This window comes from Sceloporus undulatus, chromosome 6 (assembly GCF_019175285.1).
Source record: "Sceloporus undulatus isolate JIND9_A2432 ecotype Alabama chromosome 6, SceUnd_v1.1, whole genome shotgun sequence".
NCBI lineage: Eukaryota > Metazoa > Chordata > Lepidosauria > Squamata > Phrynosomatidae > Sceloporus > Sceloporus undulatus.
In genome coordinates, this window is record NC_056527.1 from 152,566,567 (window position 1) to 152,587,816 (window position 21,250).

At 41.3% G+C, this 21,250-nt stretch overlaps 2 protein-coding genes across 6 annotated transcripts in view; one reads left to right on the plus strand and one right to left on the minus strand.

The window, feature by feature from the left end:
- Positions 1-7,806, plus strand: part of NRG4 (neuregulin 4) — a 92,999-nt gene extending 85,193 nt beyond the window's left edge. Inside the window, exons 7-10 of one of the 5 annotated variants that reach the window (XR_006104612.1) lie at positions 1,110-1,189; positions 1,280-1,391; positions 2,614-2,703; positions 7,194-7,806. Coding sequence is in view for 2 of the 5 variants with exons in the window: in XM_042474829.1 (XP_042330763.1) it covers positions 2,666-3,655 (990 nt within the window). In the remaining 3 variants the exon portion in view is untranslated. Of the gene's footprint in view, positions 1-1,109; positions 1,190-1,279; positions 6,622-7,193 lie in introns of those variants that run through there. The other 4 variants (XR_006104613.1, XR_006104611.1, XM_042474830.1 and 1 more) reach the window with 4 other exon arrangements.
- Positions 7,807-7,873: 67 nt separating this feature from the next.
- FBXO22 (F-box protein 22) lies at positions 7,874-20,743 on the minus strand. The gene is made up of 7 exons (XM_042474826.1): positions 20,562-20,743; positions 19,291-19,423; positions 16,919-17,012; positions 15,438-15,533; positions 14,704-14,868; positions 12,596-12,761; positions 7,874-9,718 (listed from the first exon to the last, which is right to left on the minus strand). Exons 1-7 carry the CDS (start codon positions 20,663-20,665, stop codon positions 9,292-9,294), a joined length of 1,185 nt encoding a protein of 394 aa, XP_042330760.1. The 5' UTR covers positions 20,666-20,743; the 3' UTR covers positions 7,874-9,291.
- Between the last annotated feature and the right edge of the window lie 507 nt (positions 20,744-21,250).

The window sequence follows — 21,250 nt, forward strand, 5'->3', positions numbered from 1 at the left end:
GACAGAAGTTTTCTGAAACGCTTCCAAGACAGTTTCAGAATATCCTATTCCGTTGCCTGGAGAAAGGTTACTGCATAAAATTGATAGCTACTAAAAAGACTGTTAGGAGTAGCAATTTGAGTCATCGATTCCTACTCATATCCAGGAGCCAGATACAGACTTGCTAGTCTGCTATTTGATAGAGCTGCATTCTTGGTCTCCTGTATCAACTAAAATCGTTTCATGGCTCCCATTTTTTTTGTTTAGAGAAAATGATCAAAGATGCTTTTTAAAGGGTTGAGTCTTATGATCACACTGTGATGGCTGCATTCTTTTTTTAAAACCCAGCTTGCATTGTGCAGATGGCAACAATGATAAATGCAGTGATTTGGACTCCTGATTTGGTAATTCAGATGACCTTCTATACAAGGTGCACAGTGTATAATTGTCTGCAAAAGACTGTTAGCAACTCTCAGTAAACCAACACGTACCTCTGTTGCAGATGAATGAGTGATTTAAAGCATTTTCGTTAATGAAAGGTCACCAGTTTCACTGGGCTGTGGGTCATTTGAAGCATCAAGGTCTACCTGATGGGATTGTACCATGGACCCTCCACGTTTGCTGGGGTTGGGGGCACAGGATCCCCGTGAAAATGGAAAAACTGCAAATAAAAAAACTTTAATAAAAATGAATACTTTTCTGGGAATGTCCAGCACAACTCTATGGTCAACATCTGTCAGAGGCTGGACATGGAATTGTGCTGAAGGGCCTACAAATGCCTAGAATAGTATCTCTCTTGCACAACTCCAGCACAACTCTATGGTCAACATCCACCAGAGGCTGAGCATAGGCACTGGAGGACCTACAATTGCCTAAAGTAGTGTTCTCTCTAGGGATCTGTAGGTCCTCCAGCACAACCTATGGCAGATGTTGACCAGAGAGTTGCACTAGAGGACCTATAAAGAATATATTAATGAAAGACACGAACAATCAAATCCGCAAAAGTCAAAGCCACAAATGTGGAGGGCTGACTTCCAAATGTGCTAAATACATCCTGTGATTTCACTTCTCTCAAATCCTCATTGTTACATATCCCTCTTCTTTTTCATTTCATTATCCTTTCCTGCCAGGAAGGGCCAGGTTTCGCGGACCAGTTCAATAGAGCGTGGGGACAATCTGATTGAAGGAGACAACAGCAGTCGTCCCAACAGTGAGTACTTTTTTGAAACGTACTGATGGGATGGTTTTAAAGGATCTGGATAAAAACAGACCGTTGATAAAAATGTTCTCTTCTTTACAGAGATCACGGAATAAAGGAATTCAAGCTGGAGACGGTGAAACAAAAGCGCCAATTATTAATCAGCAACAGCCAAAGCAGCCATAGAAAAGCTGAAATCATGTTGTGGAATATGGTACGAAGACAGAACAGAGAAAATATCCAAGACAAATAGGTGTTGGGCTGATGAGTGGGAAAGCATCTATCCAACCAAATAGTTATATTTAAGGGGATTTTGACTGCTTCAAAGAGTGAAGAGAAATTGTGCACAAATGGCTTATTAGTGAATTTTCTCAGAGCCTTTCCTAAGTTGTTTTTCATGCTATTTACCATTTAGTTATTTCCGGAGGAAGTTGTTGCTTTTTGAATGCACTTGCAGTTGATATAACAGGATTCTTGAAAAGACCCAATGGCACCACAGAGAAGGAATGCCTGTTCAATAATCTGAATTTGTGCCTGGTTCCTTTATTTGTTAAACACAACATGAAAATCAGTGAGCCGTAAATTATGAAAGGAACATATTTAGGCAGAGTCATTACACTGTCTTTGATATGCATCCCTAATATCTGGCAAAGACCCTTTCTTGGTTCAGTTCTCTCTCTCTCTCCTGACAACACTTGTAAAGAAACTTGGAGAGTGGAACATTTAAGAAAGTGAAGAGCAGGGGCAACCCTAGTCCCCTTGGCTCACATTTAATACAAAATGTTTGCCATCTGCTTCCACTGCATTTAGACAAACGGGGGACTTTTCATTGCATCCACACCCAGGTTTGCCATGCACAGATCTGATTCTTCCATTCAAGTCCTGATACGATTTTTTTTCTCCCAATATAAGCGGTTTTGGAAACACTGTTATAAAGCTCAATGGAGAGAGTTGAATCTTTGTGTAATACAAAAAAAGGATAGGAAGATTTCAGAACCTGTAGCCACTGATACAAATGCATGCAATTTTATTCCTGATGTTCATATTCCAGCCAAGATATTGTCTTTACATTTTGGGGGTGTTTATGGCTATACTCAGAGCAACTCAACATATGAATGCCCACTTTCTAATTTAGATTCAAACCCAGCCCTGCCAGTAGTTTCAGACCTAGAATGCGGACAATTCATTGACACTCTTACTTTAAGGAAAGCTCCTGAAGAGGACCTCAACAACATTTGTGTTGTTGACCATCCAATCAAACTTTTGCATATAATCTCCAAGCTGTATATCTGTCATCTTTTAAATAAACTGGAAAACTGGCCAGAGTCAACAAGACCTTCTCCTTCAAAGCACAGGGGTTTTCATAGGGGCCACAGTACTATAGATCACTCTATTACACTGAAGTCACTGATACTGAATTATATCATTTGTTACAGAAAACATCTTTATGTTGCATTTAATGACTATACATCAGCTTTTGGTTGGGAGATGCTTGAGAGGACAGACACTGGAAGAAGGCTTCTCAGGTTACTTGTTGAATTACATTCAGATTTTAAAGTTATACTGAGCGTTGGATGGCAGAGGTCTCTGACTGACCCTGTTTTCCTAAAGAGAGATGTTCAAGAGAATTGTCTGCTGGCTCCTTGTTTATTTAATATCTATGTTAATAGAATTATTCAGGCCAAGGACTCACAGAATTTTTTCTCTTCTTTGCTTAAGAAGTTTAAAGTCCCAGTTTGGTTGTATGCTGACAACATGGCTCTTGTTTCTTACTCTGAGATCAGGCTTAGAAGAACGATGGTTAGATTGGCTGACTACAATGAAAAGAAGCTGAGGATTAATTACAATAAAACAAAAATTGTTGTCTTCAGCTGTAGTGGAACCAAACACGGGTGGAGAATCCATGTCCTGCAAACAGAGCAATGCCCTCTTTTAAAATGTATAGCTGCTGCATTTCAGGAGTTTTTGCCCTGGAAGACATACATCAGTCCATTTCTAATTCCCGTTTGTTGGACGCTGGGGGTTAACTTACTTTTTTTAGTCTCTAAACGTGGTCAGTTCATAGCTCCTGCACTTAAAATACTCCGTGGTAAAGTAGTTATACAGCTCTTATGTGACACTGAAATGAAGAGGTTGAAAGAGAAGATGCTCACACAGCTGGAAATAATCCAGGATAGTTGTTTAAAGAAAATTCTTGATCTCCTACAAAGCACATTTGCCAGACTCTTAAAAATAGAGGCAGGGCTGCCCTTACTTACTGTAAACATTCATCTTATATTATTAAAATATTTTAAGAAGTCTTCAGACAAATTGGAGAGAGAATTGTATCTGCTCACCTGGTTAGACATCTCGCTAAACTATGGTTTTGGGATTAGCATCGGTATCTGGATCACTTTTATTAGCGTTGTTACTATTACTAGATATTTGGGGGTTTATATTTATGTTGGTTTTATATATTTGTACTCATTTTCCTATTAGATGTACCAATGCTTTTGTTTTGTTTTTCTGTTTTATGATCCGTGGTTACAACAATAAATGTACTTACTTGCCATGCACTTCAGTAGATTTTAATCATGTTCACACATTGGGTTCTCTGGTTGATATAAAAAAGAGAGAATGGGAATGGTTGAGCAATATATCTGTCATAGTGACATGCAGATAGATGTGTTTGCAAAGGGATGCGGCAAACAGCAATAAATATTTTGGATCAGACATGAAGATATAAGTGGGCTAGAAAATGGGAACAGAAAAATCTGATCTTCAAGAAGGATGTACTAGGTCTTCTGAACATAGAGCTGTCAGGGAAGCGAGAGGAGTCAACAGATGTAACTGAAAAGAAGCTTAAACTCTTATATTAGTAGACAGCATAAGGAATAACCTGTGTGTTAATGGATTGCTCTTCTCTGCCATCCAGAGAATGACAAATTCTTCGCCACAATAATTTGGAGGGTGATGCTTATAAGTCAGTATTAAAGGACAATATCATCCATATCTCTGATAGAATCAACTGGAGGGAGGAGAACACAAAACAGAAGTTAGCTTTGCTTAGATGTAATTTCAGTTATTTTTTGTGATTGGCAACTGAGAATTGTAGGGAGAAAAACATACCAGCATTTGCATCAGAGCTTCTCAATGTGGAGGACTGTCATTTATTGTTTTCCATAGTGCAGGAACCAGGGACTAAACTGGGTACAGTTATTTCATTTCTGGGCTGCCAGGGACTGACAGCTCCTGGCTCCTGGACTTGCACTAGTCCAGGGACCACCATTTTGAGTCATACTGACTTATAAGATGCACTGTCACATCATTTTGGAAAAGGACAGCCCTGCATTTTCCTTCCATGGTAAACAAAAATGTGATGTGTGAAGAGTAAAGGTTACCAAAGATCATGATGTAAGCTTGGGACATCAGTGGCTATCTGTGTAAGGGAGGTGAGGGACAATGTCTCCAGGTACATTGCAGCTCTTGAAATGATGCCATGCTACTTCCAGTTTCAAGATTCAAGAATAGCTGCATTTCATGAGTTTCCCCCCAGATTTAGGTGCCTGTGGATGGGTTTTGAGGAATCAGCTGGAAAAATGCTAAAATAGGGATGGGTGGGTAGGTGGGTCTGGGTGCTCTAGTAGTCTATGGAGTCTTGGGAGGACATATTTCCCCTGACCTTGTCTTAGGTGGAGGTAAAAATTAAGCCTGGTGTACAAAAGCAAAATGCAGAAAGCACATCTATCAGATGACTTGGAAAATTTAATTCTGCACATTTTCAACAGTAACTTTTTGTGCTGTTATGTACTTTAGATTTGTTTGGATGTATCTGTTTATGTGGACATTTACGTTGTGTTATTTAAGTGTGTTAGTCATCTTGAACATAAAAATGGTGAAAAGGCAAGAAGCTCTCTCTTGCGCACACGCACATCAATTTAAAAAACCCATCTTCTAGTTAAAGAAATTTCTTAGATAATTTTCCAGGAATCCATAACACTATTTCCAGATACTGTGAAAGAAGACAATATTGCTAATATTTTACAGGACAAAATATATAAGCATAGCTGTGCGTTGATCTTGCAGTTGTCAAACACAGAATGTCAGGGGTATGTGAAGCTGCCAAGAGATGGATTAGAATTGGCTTTATCTTCAGTAAGTAAAACAGTCCAAGTACGGTTGAATCACATCGGGACACCATTCGATAATACTGAGAAAGTACTGTGTTCCATCAATTCATTTTTAGCAAAGGCACAACCAACAATATACAGGCCTATTTTAAAAGGCATGGAAAATAAAAAAGGCCCTTGATTGTCCTGAATAGATCTTCATGGAGGAGAGGTGTAGTAAACAAAATAATAAAAGAGACTTTTTCATATGCTAAAACTTGCAGAATCTTCTTAATATAACATAGGGGCATGTTACATTATTCCCTTATTTTGTGTGAACTAGTTGGAAGGCTTTAGGCAATGCCTTTTACTCGTCAAAACCAAGGCCAGTCAACATAAATATTTTATTTGTGAATGAAGTTTACTATCTGTTCTTTGAAGACCTAGTTAGGGGCAAAACACACAGGCAGGGATCCCCATAGTATCCTGGCCACAGATATGGCCTGTTTGCAGCCCCAGAACTCACCTGGACTTGTGTAGCTACAGGCAGGTATTTAGATGACTTTCTGCCACTGTGCCACCATTGCCACTGCTACCTTGTCCGCTGCCCCACCGCAGCCCATAAGAGCAGAAATGGGGCACCTGGCTTCACCCAGATGGCCAGGTGCCCTTTTCTGACATCACAGGTTGAGATGGGGACCTTCACAGAGAACAGTGGCAGCAGGTAAGGAGGTCTGAAGCCATCCAGTCTACTGTCTGTCACAGGGATTTTCTGGGAAACTTTGCTGCAAACAGCTGGGTTTTTTTTAAGACCAGGATAAGGGCTGGTTGAGCCGGTGTGGCCAGTGTCAGGCTAGATCTGCTGGAATGGCTCCAGTCTGCCTGACCCCAGCCCTGGGCTGTTGGCCTGTGTCACCTAAATAAGACAAACTAGGCCGGGAAAAACATGGGCCTTGAGAGCCTCTACATGTCTCTCAAACAAGCATTCAGAATTTAAAACCAGTTTGAAATGTTACTTGCTGAAATGCTCAGATTAGAAATACAATGGTTTCAAGTCGGCCAAACATAAACCAGAAGTTATCTGCTTCTCTTCCTATTGCATGAAGCTAACATGCAATTTTCTTTTTTAAACACCAATTTGGAGAAAGTGATGTATTATAACTCCAACTGAATAGGGGAAGGAAGGAAGGAAGGAAGGAAGGAAGGAAGGAAGGAAGGAAGGAAGGAAGGAATCCAACCCTGCTAGATCAAAGTTGCTTCTTTACTGATTATATTTTGTATTTGTATTGTATTATTTTACTGATGTAATCCCGGCTCGATCCATGGGAGAGGTGGGAAATATAAATAAAAATTATTATTATTATTATTATTATTATTATTATTATTATTATTATTAAAGATAGTTGTCTTCTGTTGTTCCACCTGTAGGACTAATTACTGTACTGTTTTGTTCCAAAAAAAAAAAAAGAACTGGCTAGTTGAAAAGGTTACTACTGGTTGATGAAAGTGCTTTTCACTCCTGTTATATTTTTGTTAAGCTTCATAATCCACATTAGTTTCAATACAGTACACTATTTTCACTGGGTGGATTGGCTTGGGATTCCTTCCTAACACTTTTAAAATGTAAGAATTGCCTATTGCTCATCTAATAAGACAATGCAGATAGCCTTCTCAGAGTAGTGTTCCTGCTGCAGTAGAATTTCATCTTGCCCAGCCTTCAAATAGTATTGCATTACTGTAAAAATGACATTTCTTCATAGTTGATTTTTCTAATGTCATAATAAGAAGCATGTGGAATGCAACTGTACATTATGGCAATACCAATGTAAGAATTGCCCATTGCTCTTCCCAAGTTACCCCTTTAATTTTAGATATAAGTGTTATATTAAAAATGCTTACATGTGTTTTCATTCATTCCACTACTAAAGGGTGACAGAGGCAGCCTTTCAAGAGGGTCTGGAAAACTGGAATTGTATAGAATGTGGCTACCATTGTTGATATATCAGGGACACCTGAAGGAGACACCAATTCACAAGTACAGATTGTTTGTGCATTTCTGGACCATTTGTTTGTGCATTTCTGGACCATTTCAAAATCTCTCAGCCCATTGAAACTTGCTATTCTATTTTTAACTGACCATTGTGTTTTTATATAACATTTACTGCTCATAACTGTTATGATCTTGATTGTGAACTGTTTTACACATACACACACAAAATTTGTGCCCTCCTGTTTAATAATTTCACCCATTTATATATTTTTCATTTACATCTTCCTCATTTTTTCTTAAATAAAGAAGGGTGCATTCTCTTCCTAGTGAGATTATGGGAGTTTTTCTAAGTAGCAGAAAATGATAAAAGAAAACCCTTGGATTTCTCCTTGAATTCTGCAGTTAAGTAGGTTTCCTTCACTGACTCAAATAGTTCAAGACCGATGCTTCAGCAAAGGTTTCAAAACTCATTCCGTAAAACAAAATGGACTATCTTTGTATAGTAATAATCCAGCAAATTAAAATCAAGACCAAGTCTCCAAACTTAAACAAATCCAAGTACAGAATCCAAGCCTCTGCATACATGTATCAAGAAACTGTACTGCAGATACACCAGTCTAACAAAGGAAAACACCAACATTTTATTCAGTGGTTCCAAAGTCTGTATTAAGAAATAAAACAGCATTTTGATAATGAAGAAATAATCAGAATCGCTTACAATTTCAGCAGCCAGTTGAAATTCTCCTCCTTCTCCTAGATCCCCAAACTCTACCTCTCACTCCTGGGCAGTGTGCTTTTTGGGAACAGGAATAACACATCTTGCAATGTGATAAAAGTCAAACTTTAACTGTCTTATTATTAAGACGCACCAATACAAGGACAGAACAATATGTCAAATGATAAATTATCTTCACTTGTTTCACTACCAAGCAAAAAACTGAATACCAGATTAATTTCTTACATCCACATTATTCTTCTCCCATTTCTCTATGCCAATACAAGCTGTGGATTGTGAAAATGTTACTGATGGCCTGTCTTGAAAGAAAAACTATCAGTTAAGTTACATTCACTCAGCATTCTTTGTGCCCTCCAGCTGCTGCACTCAGCATTCTCCTTGCTGTCTCCAGACACTTCTATTTCCTACAGGTGACCTTAAAACAGTAGTTGTCAAAGGAGTAAGAAGTCAGGTCCAATGCCAATTCAACAGGACCTACCTCCAAGTAAAGTGTGTTTACGGGTGAAGTATACAGCATCCCCCCTTTATATAGAAACAGGTAAGCATGAGAGGGCTGATGCTCACCTTTCTCTGCCATAACTACAAATTTAGCCTGGCCACGCTTGGAGATAGTTGGACTGTTGCCTTAGACCAAACTCGTGACCCTGTGCCCGACCATATAAGGGATAGTTTAGGATCAGATAAATCTCCAAGGAATACTCAGATTATGAGGGCAGAAGAAACAAAAAGCAGCCAGAAAACTCCTATAATTTGCAACATAATCCAGTTTAGCAAATCACACTTTCCAGTACACAGTGTGTTAGTAAGCTAAGGCCTAAAGTTCCAGACTGCCATCTTTTGTCTTTATGGGGGGGAAATCCAGTTCAGGGATTTGGGGAGATAATTCTCTGTTTTATGTTTGGTGAGCTCTGTATGTATACGTCACCTTTTTATCTCCACATATTGGTAGTTCAAACATGAAGCTTTAGCTCCAGAAAGACAATCCTGTCAAATAATAAAAGAGATAACACCATTTTTAAGATGGCTGTTAAAGAATGCATCCAACGAGTAATTTGAACAGTGTCAAAAATCTAGTTCAAAAACTTCTACAGACACACTGATATTTCAGTGCCAAACATTACAAACATCAACATTTGTAACTTTAATAATGATTTTTTCCCCTACCATATATCTGACAAGCTTGCCATTTTAAAACTTTTGCATGGCACAAAACTGCCAAGTAGATATTCTAATGTCAACCATCACTTTTGTTCAGGAGGTACTTCTGATGACAGAGGCACATTTAACATAAAACAAAGGTTTAAACTTGATTTACCTTCACAGAACCCAAATGAATAAGAGTCATTACAGTGGTGTAGGCATGGAGCAGGTCATCCTTTGTATCATTATATTCTCGGAGTATAAAATTCCCAGTCACAATTCGATCACATCCTATTTCCCCATGTCCAAAAAATCCAAACAGAGGAATGTTAGGAAAGAACTTCCGAAAAGCATCAGCTTCAAGGTTCTGTTTGGTTTTGTAATACTGGTATCCCCTGCCCACACATGCAAACATAAAACCAAAGCTATTGTGTTCAGGAATGTTTGCAGCCTTGAGGCGCTGCATTGCAGCTTCTGCTGTCTTCTCATCAATTACACCCTGATCTAAAAGAACAGAAGCGCTCTGGATCTGAGGTCCGCTAAAAGCCAAACCAACAACACCACAGGATTCAGCAGCCCGAGTATTACTGAAAGAGAGAGAAAGAGAAAGAGAGAGAGAGAGAGAAAAGGCACAATGAAAAGGTCTTATCAGAATACAGTAGTACCAACAAGACTAAATATAATACAAAACAAAAGAAATACTATTACTAAAACACACATACACAACTAGTCATTTGTGATGCCTGCAAACAGCATGCCACTCATCTCTCTTGGCACAGCACTCTGCTCCTAGCTACGGCTCTACTCATGAGATTTGTTCAAAGGTATTAACATGTCTGATTCCTGAAAATCTAAGATTTACTAATCTGGAAAACAATATGTTAACCATTTGGTATACCTTATCTGCCTACAAATCATTTAAGATAAACTGACAAGAGTTTTTAAGATCTTTGTATATACACATATCTGTTGGAAAGAGCCAGCATGGTAAAGTGGTTTGAACACTGGACCACAACTCTTGAGACCAGGGTTCAAATCCCCGGTCAGCCGTGGAAACCCACTGGGTGACCTGAGGCAAATCACACACTGTCAGCCTCATAGGCTGTTCAGAAGGCAAACCCCTTCTGAAGAAATCTTGCCAAGGAAAACCCTGATAGGTTTCACAGAATCATAGAGTTGGAAGAGACCTCAAGGTGCATCAAGTCCAACCCTCTGCCATGCCTTACAGTTTGCCTTAGAATTGCCAAAAAGTCATAATTGACATGAAGATAAAACAACAACAGTATCTGCTGGAGATTCTTAGGAGTATAAAGATTTGTTGTTGTGTGCCTTCAAGTCATTTCCGACTTATGGTAATCCTAAAACAACCTATTGTGGGGTTTTCTTGGCAGGATTTTCTCAGAGGTTTGCCTCTATCTTCCTCTGGGGCTGAGAGAATGTGACTTGCCCACCCAGGGATTTGAACCCAGGGTTTAAACCACTACACCATGCCATCTTGAGAATAAAGGTATTTATAATCAATAAAATCGATCTAAGGAATTCTGGAGTTTTGACAGTATTTTTTTTCTTTACCAGATGTATTTCCCGATGCCTTAAATACAGATGTTTCAGTAGCTTTGCAAATCTAAATCCATGATTAACTGACTAAAAATTATGAACATATGATTGGGAAAACCAGGGTTTGATGTGACTTTAGATATTTAAGAGACATTGCCAGGAAAAGGGGAGCCTACACTATTGTTGACATACTAACAGGTGCTTCCTAAAAACCACCTTAGGCACATTTGTTGCTCATCCAGAGTTTCTCCCCATAGCTTGAGAGTAATAAACTCAACAGATAAAGAGTTTGTCCCCTGAGGATGCTGGCCTATCAGTTCCATATGGAGCTACTTAAGCTGCACATGCTAATGCAATGCAAATGCTGACAAACAAAATAGACCCACTGATTAAATTTCTCCATATTTTAAAGAAACAACAATTTAAATTTTTTAAATTCACCTTTTTTAAAAACAACCTGTTACAAAACACAGAACAATTTTGTCACCATGTGAGGAATTTCTGAAAGCAAAAAGAAAAGCTCAGAAATTGCCTTAGGATTGTCCAGCCCACCTGGCATCTAACTACATTGAGATTAACTGGTTAGTTAGGCTAGATCAGTGATTCCCAAACTTTAGTCCTCCAGCTGTTTTGGACTTCAGTTTTCAGAAGCCCCAGACAACTTGGTCAACAGCTGAAGCCCAAAACATATGGAGGGCTAAAGTTTGCAAACTACTGGGCTAGAATGCTATTGGCAAAAACCACATCTCAAAAATGGACTTCTGATTTGAACAGCGAGATAATTCCTTCCCTGTAGAAATGAAGACTGTTTGGCAGCGTTTTGTAGAACGTCAAAGAGAAAGTGGTAGGGTTATTGTAATCTGCTGGTTCACCACCAACAGAAAAAGTCAAATGAATACTCTTGCACAGTGCTGTCATCCGAGGATTTGAAAGCCCAAGTGGGGATGGTCCCTGAATTAAGAGTTTCATCAAAGTAGACTTCATTTGGTTTGAAGGAAAATACAAGCCATCCAAGTTCTGGTTTTCTTTCAGCTAATTTGCTGTAAAGCTGTGGCATGACTATAATTCACCTAAAGTGAAGCCTGCCTCTGCTGCGCTGTATCCTCAGGAAACATGGTAAAACAATACAGACCTATTGCAGAGGCACACATCATTCTGACAACTAGAAGAGTAGTGCTCAAGGAATCAGGAAAAAACATATCTGACCAACAACATTCCTGGCTCTCCTGGTCTAATATACTATGCATCTTTTATATGCGGGTTGCTATGAATTCAAATGCAGTCTGCTCTTTGCTCCAACCCAGTGGCTCTCAACCTTCCTAATGCCATGACATGCTGTGGTGATCCCCAACGGATAGAGAAGCAGTTCCTAAGACCATCAGAAATATGTGTTTTCTGATTATCTTAGGCAACTCCTGTGAAAGGGTCATTCGAAGGGGTCGCGACCCACAGGTTGAGAACCACTGCTCCAACCAAAGACATAGCAATGGGGATCTAGAATGCTTACAGGAATCTAGATGTGCTCCAGCAACATTATTCAGAAGGGTAAAGCTGGATAAGGGTAACTGGGGATAGGAAAACTAGATTCAGGAAACACCTTTGAACAGCAGCCACATATAATGGCAGATTATGGACCATCAACTGTCTCAAGCAGCTAAGTTCACTGCCTCTCTGGCTGTAACCAGCTCAGCAATGTTGTTGGGGATAATAAACACCAGGGTATCAGTACCTGCTAAATCCAATGATCCAGTGTTGGTAATTGTGTTGTCACTTCACTTCCAATATCCTGATCACCTTTTTCCAAAAGGGAAAAATACTAATTCCAATACGTCCTACCATTTTCAGACCAAATAGTAGTCGGGACAAAGGCACTATCAGGAGATTCCACAACCTCTAAAGATACTCACATCTCAGGAATCAGGGAAGTAAAGCTCTCCACATGTCCACCAGCCACAATGATGCTTTTTTCATTCAAGTGGTTGACTATCTGGTGCAGAAATCTTGTTGCTCCTGACTTCCAGGTGTTGTACCCAAACAGAATAACCACTCTAAGGTCTGGGTTATTCTTTAGGCCTAATAAAAGAAAGAAAAAAAATATGTGTGCCTGAGGATGGCAATTTGTATAATTTTGCCTTTTTACACAATAGGGAACAGACAGGCCATCCTTATATTTTCAGTCCTAAACTAAATGGAGCATATCACTTTGTGTTTGCTCTGCTACTTTCCTCTAAAGGGTTAGTATACAAAGGGATCTTGTAGCACTTTTAAGACTAACTGTGCAAAATAATCTGTAGCATAAATTTTGATAGAGCTGGTTTACTTCCTCAGATGTGTGAAGTGGACTGGTGCCCAGGAAGGAGCTTTAGAGTCAGATTGTATAGACATCCATAGAAATGTAAAACTTGTGCATCTATGAAATTATACCAAGTCTACAAAAGCTTATGCTACAATATCTTTCATACAGCTAGTCTCAAAGGTGCTATGAGATCCCTTTAAAAATTGATATTCCAGACTAATACAGCTATGTCTCTGAAGTCTACCCCTAAAGGGCTAGGTAAGCATAGCAAATATCAAAGCAGAAGTTCTCATGAAGATTTATTGTTGTCACTGGGCCCTCTAGCAGCTTGTGACCTCCTCCTAGTATGTAATCCCACGGGGGGCATATATAAAGCCACCAATCATATGTTTTGTTTTTCTTTGACCTGGCAACCTTAACCGGCAGTTAATGTTATACGTGTTAGAATGCATGAAAACTGCAACACAGGAAACAACCAACTTCCTTGGTGTGCAGATAAACAACACACCCAGAGTGTCCAAGTTACACAGCCAGAGGAGGGATCTTAAAATTCCACAACATTAAAAAGGCCCATAAAAACAAGTTGGACCAGTTGCTCTTTGCAGGAGAGATGCTCCAAGATGGACAACAAACCAATTACTCTTCAGTTTACATTGTCCATTCGTTGGAGGGAAGGTTCTTGCACATGATTGCTCCCAGGGGGTTTAAGAGCATTCAGATGTGGGATAAATTGGGAAAACATTAAAAAAAATTGAAAAGTCCTGTAGCAGAAAGCATGATGGGGAAAGGAGGCTCAGGGATTTAAAAACCACAGAACTGCTTCTCCTTGGAACAAAATATGCACACAAAGGTAAATCAGACACTTTAAACCTTGCAGAGGACAGAGCAGAGGACACTTAACTCCTTAGAATCAGACAGATGAGAAGGCATGCAATACATAATTTAATCCAAGTCTCTTCCCTGCTCCCCCAATACAGGATACCCTACACCCAAAGTATCCTTGAAAAGTGCCTGCGCGACTCCTGCCACTGGTCTGGCACGAGGAGGGTAATCCATCTGATTATAGCTTGCTCCTCTGCACCTCCCGGAGATTCTTCTTTTCCTTTGGCTAAAAAAAGCCAATTTCTTCACACACTCAAGTCTTCGCGACACACTCTGCTTATCTTTGGTGACTGCAAGGGTGCCTGATTCATGTCTCCCAAGGGCTGCATCTGGTTTTGGCTGGGGAGGAGGTCAAGGGCTGCATACACATGGACATACATCTCACACATCTCAGACTAGAGGATACACAAACACCCACTCTTCTCCATTCCATTACAGTGTGCATCTGTCTCCTACCAATTTCCACTGAGACTGCCATTCACCAGCCAGTACTGGTGCTGTGGCAACATACACAAGGCGTGATGAGGAATCCTTTCAGAGTGTTTTGTCTTTAGCAACCACTTCATCTGTGACAATGCCATGACAGAATGTTCCACTTGCAAAATCAGGCCACAGAGACTTTAATGGATGCATGCTCCCTGCTTCCATACTGGTTCATTAGGAAACTGCAATCTAGCTGCAACCCTCGAAGATTTATGGATAAGGATTAAGAGCCCCACACCATGAAACCTCTCAAGGTTGCCCTTCGAAAGAGCTTAACCTGCAGAATCAGCAAGTAGAGCCAAGGCTGCTAATCTTTTAATATTTTACTACTGTGATACTTCAACCATTACTTGCCTGCCTCAGCAAACAGGCTTTCGTCAAGGACTCTGGTCTTCAAGTCTTTACGGAAGTGAAAAGTCTGAATCTTCACCCCATCAATCCTGGGGAACAATAACGCAAACCCAGCTTCACCATCTTCAACTTCCAGAGGCCGGTTGCTTCGCGAGCCTGTGGGTGTGACTAAAGAGAATGAAAGATTAATATTAATATCAGTTTTAATAGCTTTGCTGGTACTAGCCCCCACCCTCAGTCATGCAACTCTTCAATAAAGACATTTTCATTCTGCCCTACATACAGAAGGTCCCAGGTTCTCTGACTAGACTGGTCTCTAGGCAGCTTGGATATGAAAGACCCTGGACAGAAATTTTGGACAGCTGCTGCCAGAGCTGCTAGGTTGGATGGATCAGTAATCTTATACAGTACAAGACAATCTTCTATTTCCATGTGCTTGCTCAAACCTCTGAGAAATCATAGTTTTGGTGGCTGGAGAATTCTGGGAGATGTAGTTCAAAGTGTCATTCTTGCCAAACTCTGGAAGGCTACTTCTCACACAAGGAATGTTCTGAAGAAATGCTATGTAGTCATTGTCAGTTGCCCTTTACTTCATGAAAGACCCCAATCTGAATTATACATTGATTAAGATACATTTACAAGACACTCTGAACTAATGCGGTCAGAAGGATGTATCTACTTGAATCTGTACAGCCATATAATTATTACTGTGTGGCTTACAACTTTTTCCCACTTACCTACAACTCCAGGTGTCACCAGACCAAGGACTTGGCAGCGTTTGGGTAACAATTTTTCTAATGCAGCAGCTATTTCTTTACTGTTTTTTCGTCGGACTGTAGTTCCAACAAAACAAAACAAAACAAAAAAGCCAATTTGTTCAAGTGCAGATGGGTTCAATGGTACTATTGAACTGTCAGTTCTAGAGATATTAAACAGCTGTTGTGATAAGCACCGAGTTTACACAGAAGTAAACTATGATGCTCAATAGCCATGCGTTAAGAGTTGAGCAGACTGTCCACATTTTTCCATTGTAGTTTTCCAAGGAATTTAAAAGGTAGATACCAAGATACTAGGGCAGGCTTCCCACAGGACTGGGGAAGAACATTTGTTGTGGGAAATGTAACAACATATGAAAATTTTTCCAAGATCAAAATCACAGCTTGCAAAATGCACTGGCTGCTAGATACCTCACTACTTCCCAAGTCTCTCCCCCTGCCAAGTCTCAGAAAGACTTCCATGCTTCCTGAAGGAGGAAAAAGAGCAGTGCTGCCAAGAGGTTCCAAAGCTTGACCAGCTTCCCCACAACTCCTTGGGCACAGGGTCAACCATCTCACTCTTCCTCAGTAGAATGTGTGGGTGGATGCATGGGGGAAATTAGACCTGCCCCTGCAGTGACTCAGAATCTCAGAGGGATTGGCTAAGTGTGATGATATCATATCACATTTTTTCTACGGGAGTGGCAATGACTCTCATGTTTGGGTAAGCTGCCAAGGCCGGCAAAACATGGGGACCCCTGCCTGTGCCATCTGCTATGATGAAATGATGATCTTCTGAAGGGCATTCAGCAATAGCTGCACTACAATCTAATACAAAAAACCTAAAGGTTTTCCTGATGCAAAATTATGGAAACGTCCTGAGAAATTCAGTGTTCTCTTCCTAACAAAGAGGCTTGTAGCCTCACAAATGATTTGAGACAAATCTCAATGCAGTAGCTTTTTGTCTTGCTAATGGAATTTCAAGTTTATTTCCTGGACTGAATCTCCCAGTTTCCACATGACAGGAAGGAGGAAGGGCCCACCTGCATGAATACATTTCCATACCATCTGAACTGAGGACAACAACCACAACACCTTGACCAAATGCAAGGCTATGACTAACCGTTCTTTCTTTCTTTCCCTCTCCAATATGACTTTTTACACCTCTGCCTAATGAGGAAACCAGTGGAGCTTTGAAAGCTTGCAACTTGCATGATGTGCATTTGGGTTGTAAAGGTATCACTGTTTTGTGGATTTTGGATGATACTGTATTTTGCTATACAGCCGACACAGCTACCTCTGGATAGAGAATCTATGAGCTAGTCATCCAACTCCTGTGCTTAATACATCATCCATTGGTTTTGTGACACATCTATCCCATTGGCGTGTGACATTAAAATGAGTAACAGTTAAAAACCAAGACCCGTAAAAGTAATGTTTCTTTCAGGCTGAAAGATAGTTACCTTTCTTCTGGCAAAAGAAGTGGCTCTCTTCATGTCCACTGAAAGTCTCCGCATCAGCTATATACAACACAGTCTGTGGCAGCACTTGAACCTTCTGCAAAATAAAAGCACAGTGTGACAAGGACAGAGCCTGGGAACTTATACAGCAGCTTCTCTTTTAATAGAAGAGCAAACTATGGCCCGATCCAGACGGGTGCAATGGCGCCCTGTATAGATGAGCGCCGCCATCATTACGTGACGGATGCCCAGTGTCCGCAAGTCGCAGTGCCATTATGATGTCGCAAGTGCGCCACTGGTGCACTGCAGCATCATAATCATGCCGCAAGAAGAATCTGCTTTTTGCGGGTTCTTTTTGGTCCATGGGGAAGTCCTGCAGTCTGGAGGCTGCGACTTCCCCACAGACCCTAGCTAGAAGCCGGGAGACCATCCTTTTTGGACAGTCTGTCCCATGCCATAATTGCAAATTTAAATCCCTTCAGCCATCTTTTTTCAAGTTTCTCCTATCTGGACCCACACTATATGCAGAATATGCTTCACTCGACCTATAAATTAACGTTTCACTCTTCCAGAGCACTATTTCTGACAGTGCATTATTTTGATCTGCTCTACCCTGACCCACAAAAAAAAAATCTGACTCAAGAAGGACAATCTACAGTAGGCCCTTAGTATTTGCTGGAGTTTAAAGTCCCATTAAATACAATGGTGTAATACAATGGTGGCCATGGATGTTTGAATCCGTAGATAAGGAATCTGTGAGTACAGAGGGCCAACTGTACTTTCTCATGTAAGCTCTCCAGAATGTTTGTAACGGAAGGAACTACATAATCCAAGAATTAAATTTTAGCAGCCACTGTCCTGTTCAGAACCTAAAGGTTCTGGATTTAACTTGCATACTGAAGAGGCCAGGCTCTTAATGACCTGCCTTCCTCAGGCTGGGCATCCCCAAGGCGTGTTGGGACTACAACTCATACTTTCTTCCCCACACAGTCAATGACCAGGTGATGATGGGAGTTGTAGTCCATCTGGTGGTTACTGGGTTGGGAAAGGCTGAACTAGATAACCAATTTACACTCATATAAGAATAACATAAATTCAAAAAGCTTAGGCTGCAGTGTGAGACATGCATACTTGGCAATATTTTCCACTCAGTTTCATGGGATTTATATCTGAATCAACACATTAAAGGCCAAACTGCACCACAAATACACATATATGAGTAAATACATTTTTTACCCAGAGGTAAGTCCCACTGTGGCTTCTCCAAGTGCCAAAACACACTGCAGGAATAACCCAGTTCGAGACTGCTTTAACTGCCCTGGCTCAATGCTGGAGAATTCTGGGAACTGTAGTTTTGTGAGACATTGAGCCTTCTCTGTCAAGAGACCTCTGGTGCCACTATAAACTACAATTCCCAGGATTCCCTAGCACCGAGCCAGGGCAGTTTAAGGCAGTCTCACACTGGATTATTTCTGCAGTGTGTTTTGGACCCAAATCTAAGAGTGATATCTAATATACCTCTGAGTCCATCAGCAACCTAGCAAATCAGAATATATTTCACACATGTTGAAAACAAAATGCACACCAATGCTGTATAATCAGCAAAGAATCAGCCTCTGGGTTTTGTTTTCCACACCAACAGAAAGGTCTGGAAACCATGCCCTATGAGGAACGGTTTAGGGAGCTGGGGATGTTTAGCCTGGAGAAGAGAAGGTTAAGAGGTGATATGATAGCCCTGTTTAAATATTTGAAGGGATGTCATATTGAGGAGGGAGCAAGCTTGTTTTCTGCTACTCCAGAGACTAGGACACAATGGAGCAATGGATGCAAGCTGCAAGAAAAGAGATTCCACCTCAACATTAGGAAGAACCTCCTGATAGTAAGAAATGTTCGAAAGTGGAACACACTTCCTCAGAGTTTGGTGGAGTCTCCTTCTTTGGAGGTCTTTAAGCAGAGGCTGGATGGCCATCTGTCAATGGGGATGCTTTGATTGAGAGTTCATGGATGGCAGAATGGGGTTGGACTGGATGGCCCTTGGGGTCTCTTCCAACTCTATGGCCTGTTACAGACTGCCAAAATAAAGCTGCTTCGAGTCTCTTTGGAGGTATGCTATTTAAATGATGCATGGGTCCTAAGAGTCCGGAGGTCGCGCCAAAGCCACACTCCATTCCTAAACGCTGGAGTGCAGCTTTGGTGCAGCTTCCGGATTCTTAGGATGCATGCATCATTTAAACAGCATACCTCCAAAGAGACCCAAAGCAGCTTTATTTTGGCAGTCTGTAACAGGCCAAAGATTCTATGATTCTAAAAGCATCAGGGATGCATGAGCTCCACCAAGGCTGTTTTGAACACCTAAATATGTGCCATCCACTTACCTCAAGCTCCTCTGCCAATGCGTGGACCAGCGCATGGCTATTTGGCGGCCCCGTTTCCACTGTGGAGACCCAGGCGACGCTCTGTTGGGTTCTTAGGATTCTGCGGGAACACTCTCTCCATAAGCGACACACACTAGAACACAAAGGCATCGGCATCACTTTCAGTAAAGAAGGCAGCCGCTGACATAAGTCACACTGCAGAAATAATCCAGTTTGAGACCGCTTTAACTGCCCTGGCTAAGTGCAAGGGGATCCTGGGAACTCCGCTACACCACACACAATGAACCCTACACAAAATCCATGCGCAAAGGATACTGAATTTGAATTGACATTCTCTCACACTAATGGCATATATACGTCTCCCGCTGCCAGCTTCTTTCTTTCAGTTACTTTCAAAGGTGCTGCAAGACTTCTCTCTACACACTCTAGCAGTTGATAGAGTATATTCCCGGTTGGTAATTTGAAGTGTCTTAACTAAAGGTGACTAAACAGAGGAGTCTGGATTCAATTCAGGGCAAAGGTAGTAGCCTTCTCTATTCCAATGAGTTCAGAAATACAGCCGCATTGATCAATAAAATCAGTGCATAGAGATCTTGTATCACCTTCGAGACTCACTGAGAGAGCGAAGTGGACACTAAGAGCTTCCCTAGGCTTCAGTCTACCTCCTTTGATGCTTTTAGTCTCAAAGGTGATACAAAACCTCTGTATCTTTGAATCCTATTAATTATCAAAGGGGCTCCAAGATCTCTCTACATACATTTGGACATTGCATCAATGCACCTGAGGAAGTAAACTGAAGCCTAGTAGACCCCTGCTGCCAACTTTTCTCTTACAGTTAACCTCTCTACATATGATGATTATTATTACTGCATCTAAATGCATCTGAGGAAGTGGACTTTAGTCCAGGAAAGCTCCTGCTGCCAACTTTTCTTTCAGTGAGTCTCAAAGGTGCCACAAGATCTCTCTCTATTATTATTATTATTATTACTATTATTATTATTATAGTCCTGGAAAGCTGCTGCTGCCAACTTCTTTCTCTCAGTTAAGCCTCAAAGGGGCTGCAAGATCTCTCCACAATAAAGGGCCAGGCGTTTTTGGACTTCATCTCCCAGGATTCCAATGGCGAAGGCTTCTGGGGCTGAATATTTTGGGGGGAGTCCAAACGGAGGACGTTTAGGAATCTCTCCTCTCTTCCCGCCCCGCGACGACTATTAGGCCCAGAAGCCCCGTCCTTTCCTGGCTAGCGAGGCCGACAGAGCTCAGCCCCTCACCAGGCCGCCTGGAGCAGCGCCTTGGTGGGAAGGAAGCCCAGGACGCGCTCCACCACCTCCGTCAGGTTACTCAGCACGAAGCAGCCTTTCGGGTCGGGCTCCATAGCAAAGGCAGGCCTCTGGTTGCCTAGCAACCGCGCTAGGCCCAAGGCGGAAGTGAAGCGCGCCTCGGTGACGCGTCATCAGTGCCGCGACTCCCGGACGCTACCATAGAGAACGGCCGACGGACGGCTAGAAGGACGCATTCCGACCCAGCTTCCGGCGCCATTCACAACTTTTCCCAACATGGCGGCCCCCAAGCGATGTCGCTCTGCCCCTGCATCTCTATGATCAGTCCTCCTATTCTCAATATTGGAAGTCCAGGAATGGATTTTGAGGTTTTAAGGGGCCTCTATATATAGCTCCAAAGCACACTGAGGAAATAATCCACCTTGAAACCGCTTTAACTGTCCTGGCTCAATGCCAGGGAATTCTGGGAACTGTAGTTTTGTGCGGCATTGAGCTTCCTCTGTCAGAGTGTTCTGGTGTCACAATAAACTACAATTCCCAGGATTCCCTAGCACTGAGGCAGGGCAGATAGAGCTGTCTCAAACTGGATTATTCCTTTAGTGAGTTTTTTGGAACTAAATTGTATAAATAAGAGAGGCAGGATATAAATAAAGTTTTATTATTATTATTATACTATGGAA

What these genes read in the sequence shown, in the direction of transcription:
- FBXO22 (XM_042474826.1), bottom strand. Translation starts at nt 20,665, where the DNA reads ATGGAGCCCGACCCGAAAGGCTGCTTCGTGCTGAGTAACCTGACGGAG. An exon ending in CATTGGCAGAGGAGCTTGAG is followed by an intron (nt 17,013 to 19,290) that starts GTAAGTGGATGG and finishes TTTATTTTGCAG; the next exon opens with AAGGTTCAAGTGCTGCCACA. An exon ending in AAGCCTGTTTGCTGAGGCAG is followed by an intron (nt 12,762 to 14,703) that starts GCAAGTAATGGT and finishes TTCTTTTATTAG; the next exon opens with GCCTAAAGAATAACCCAGAC.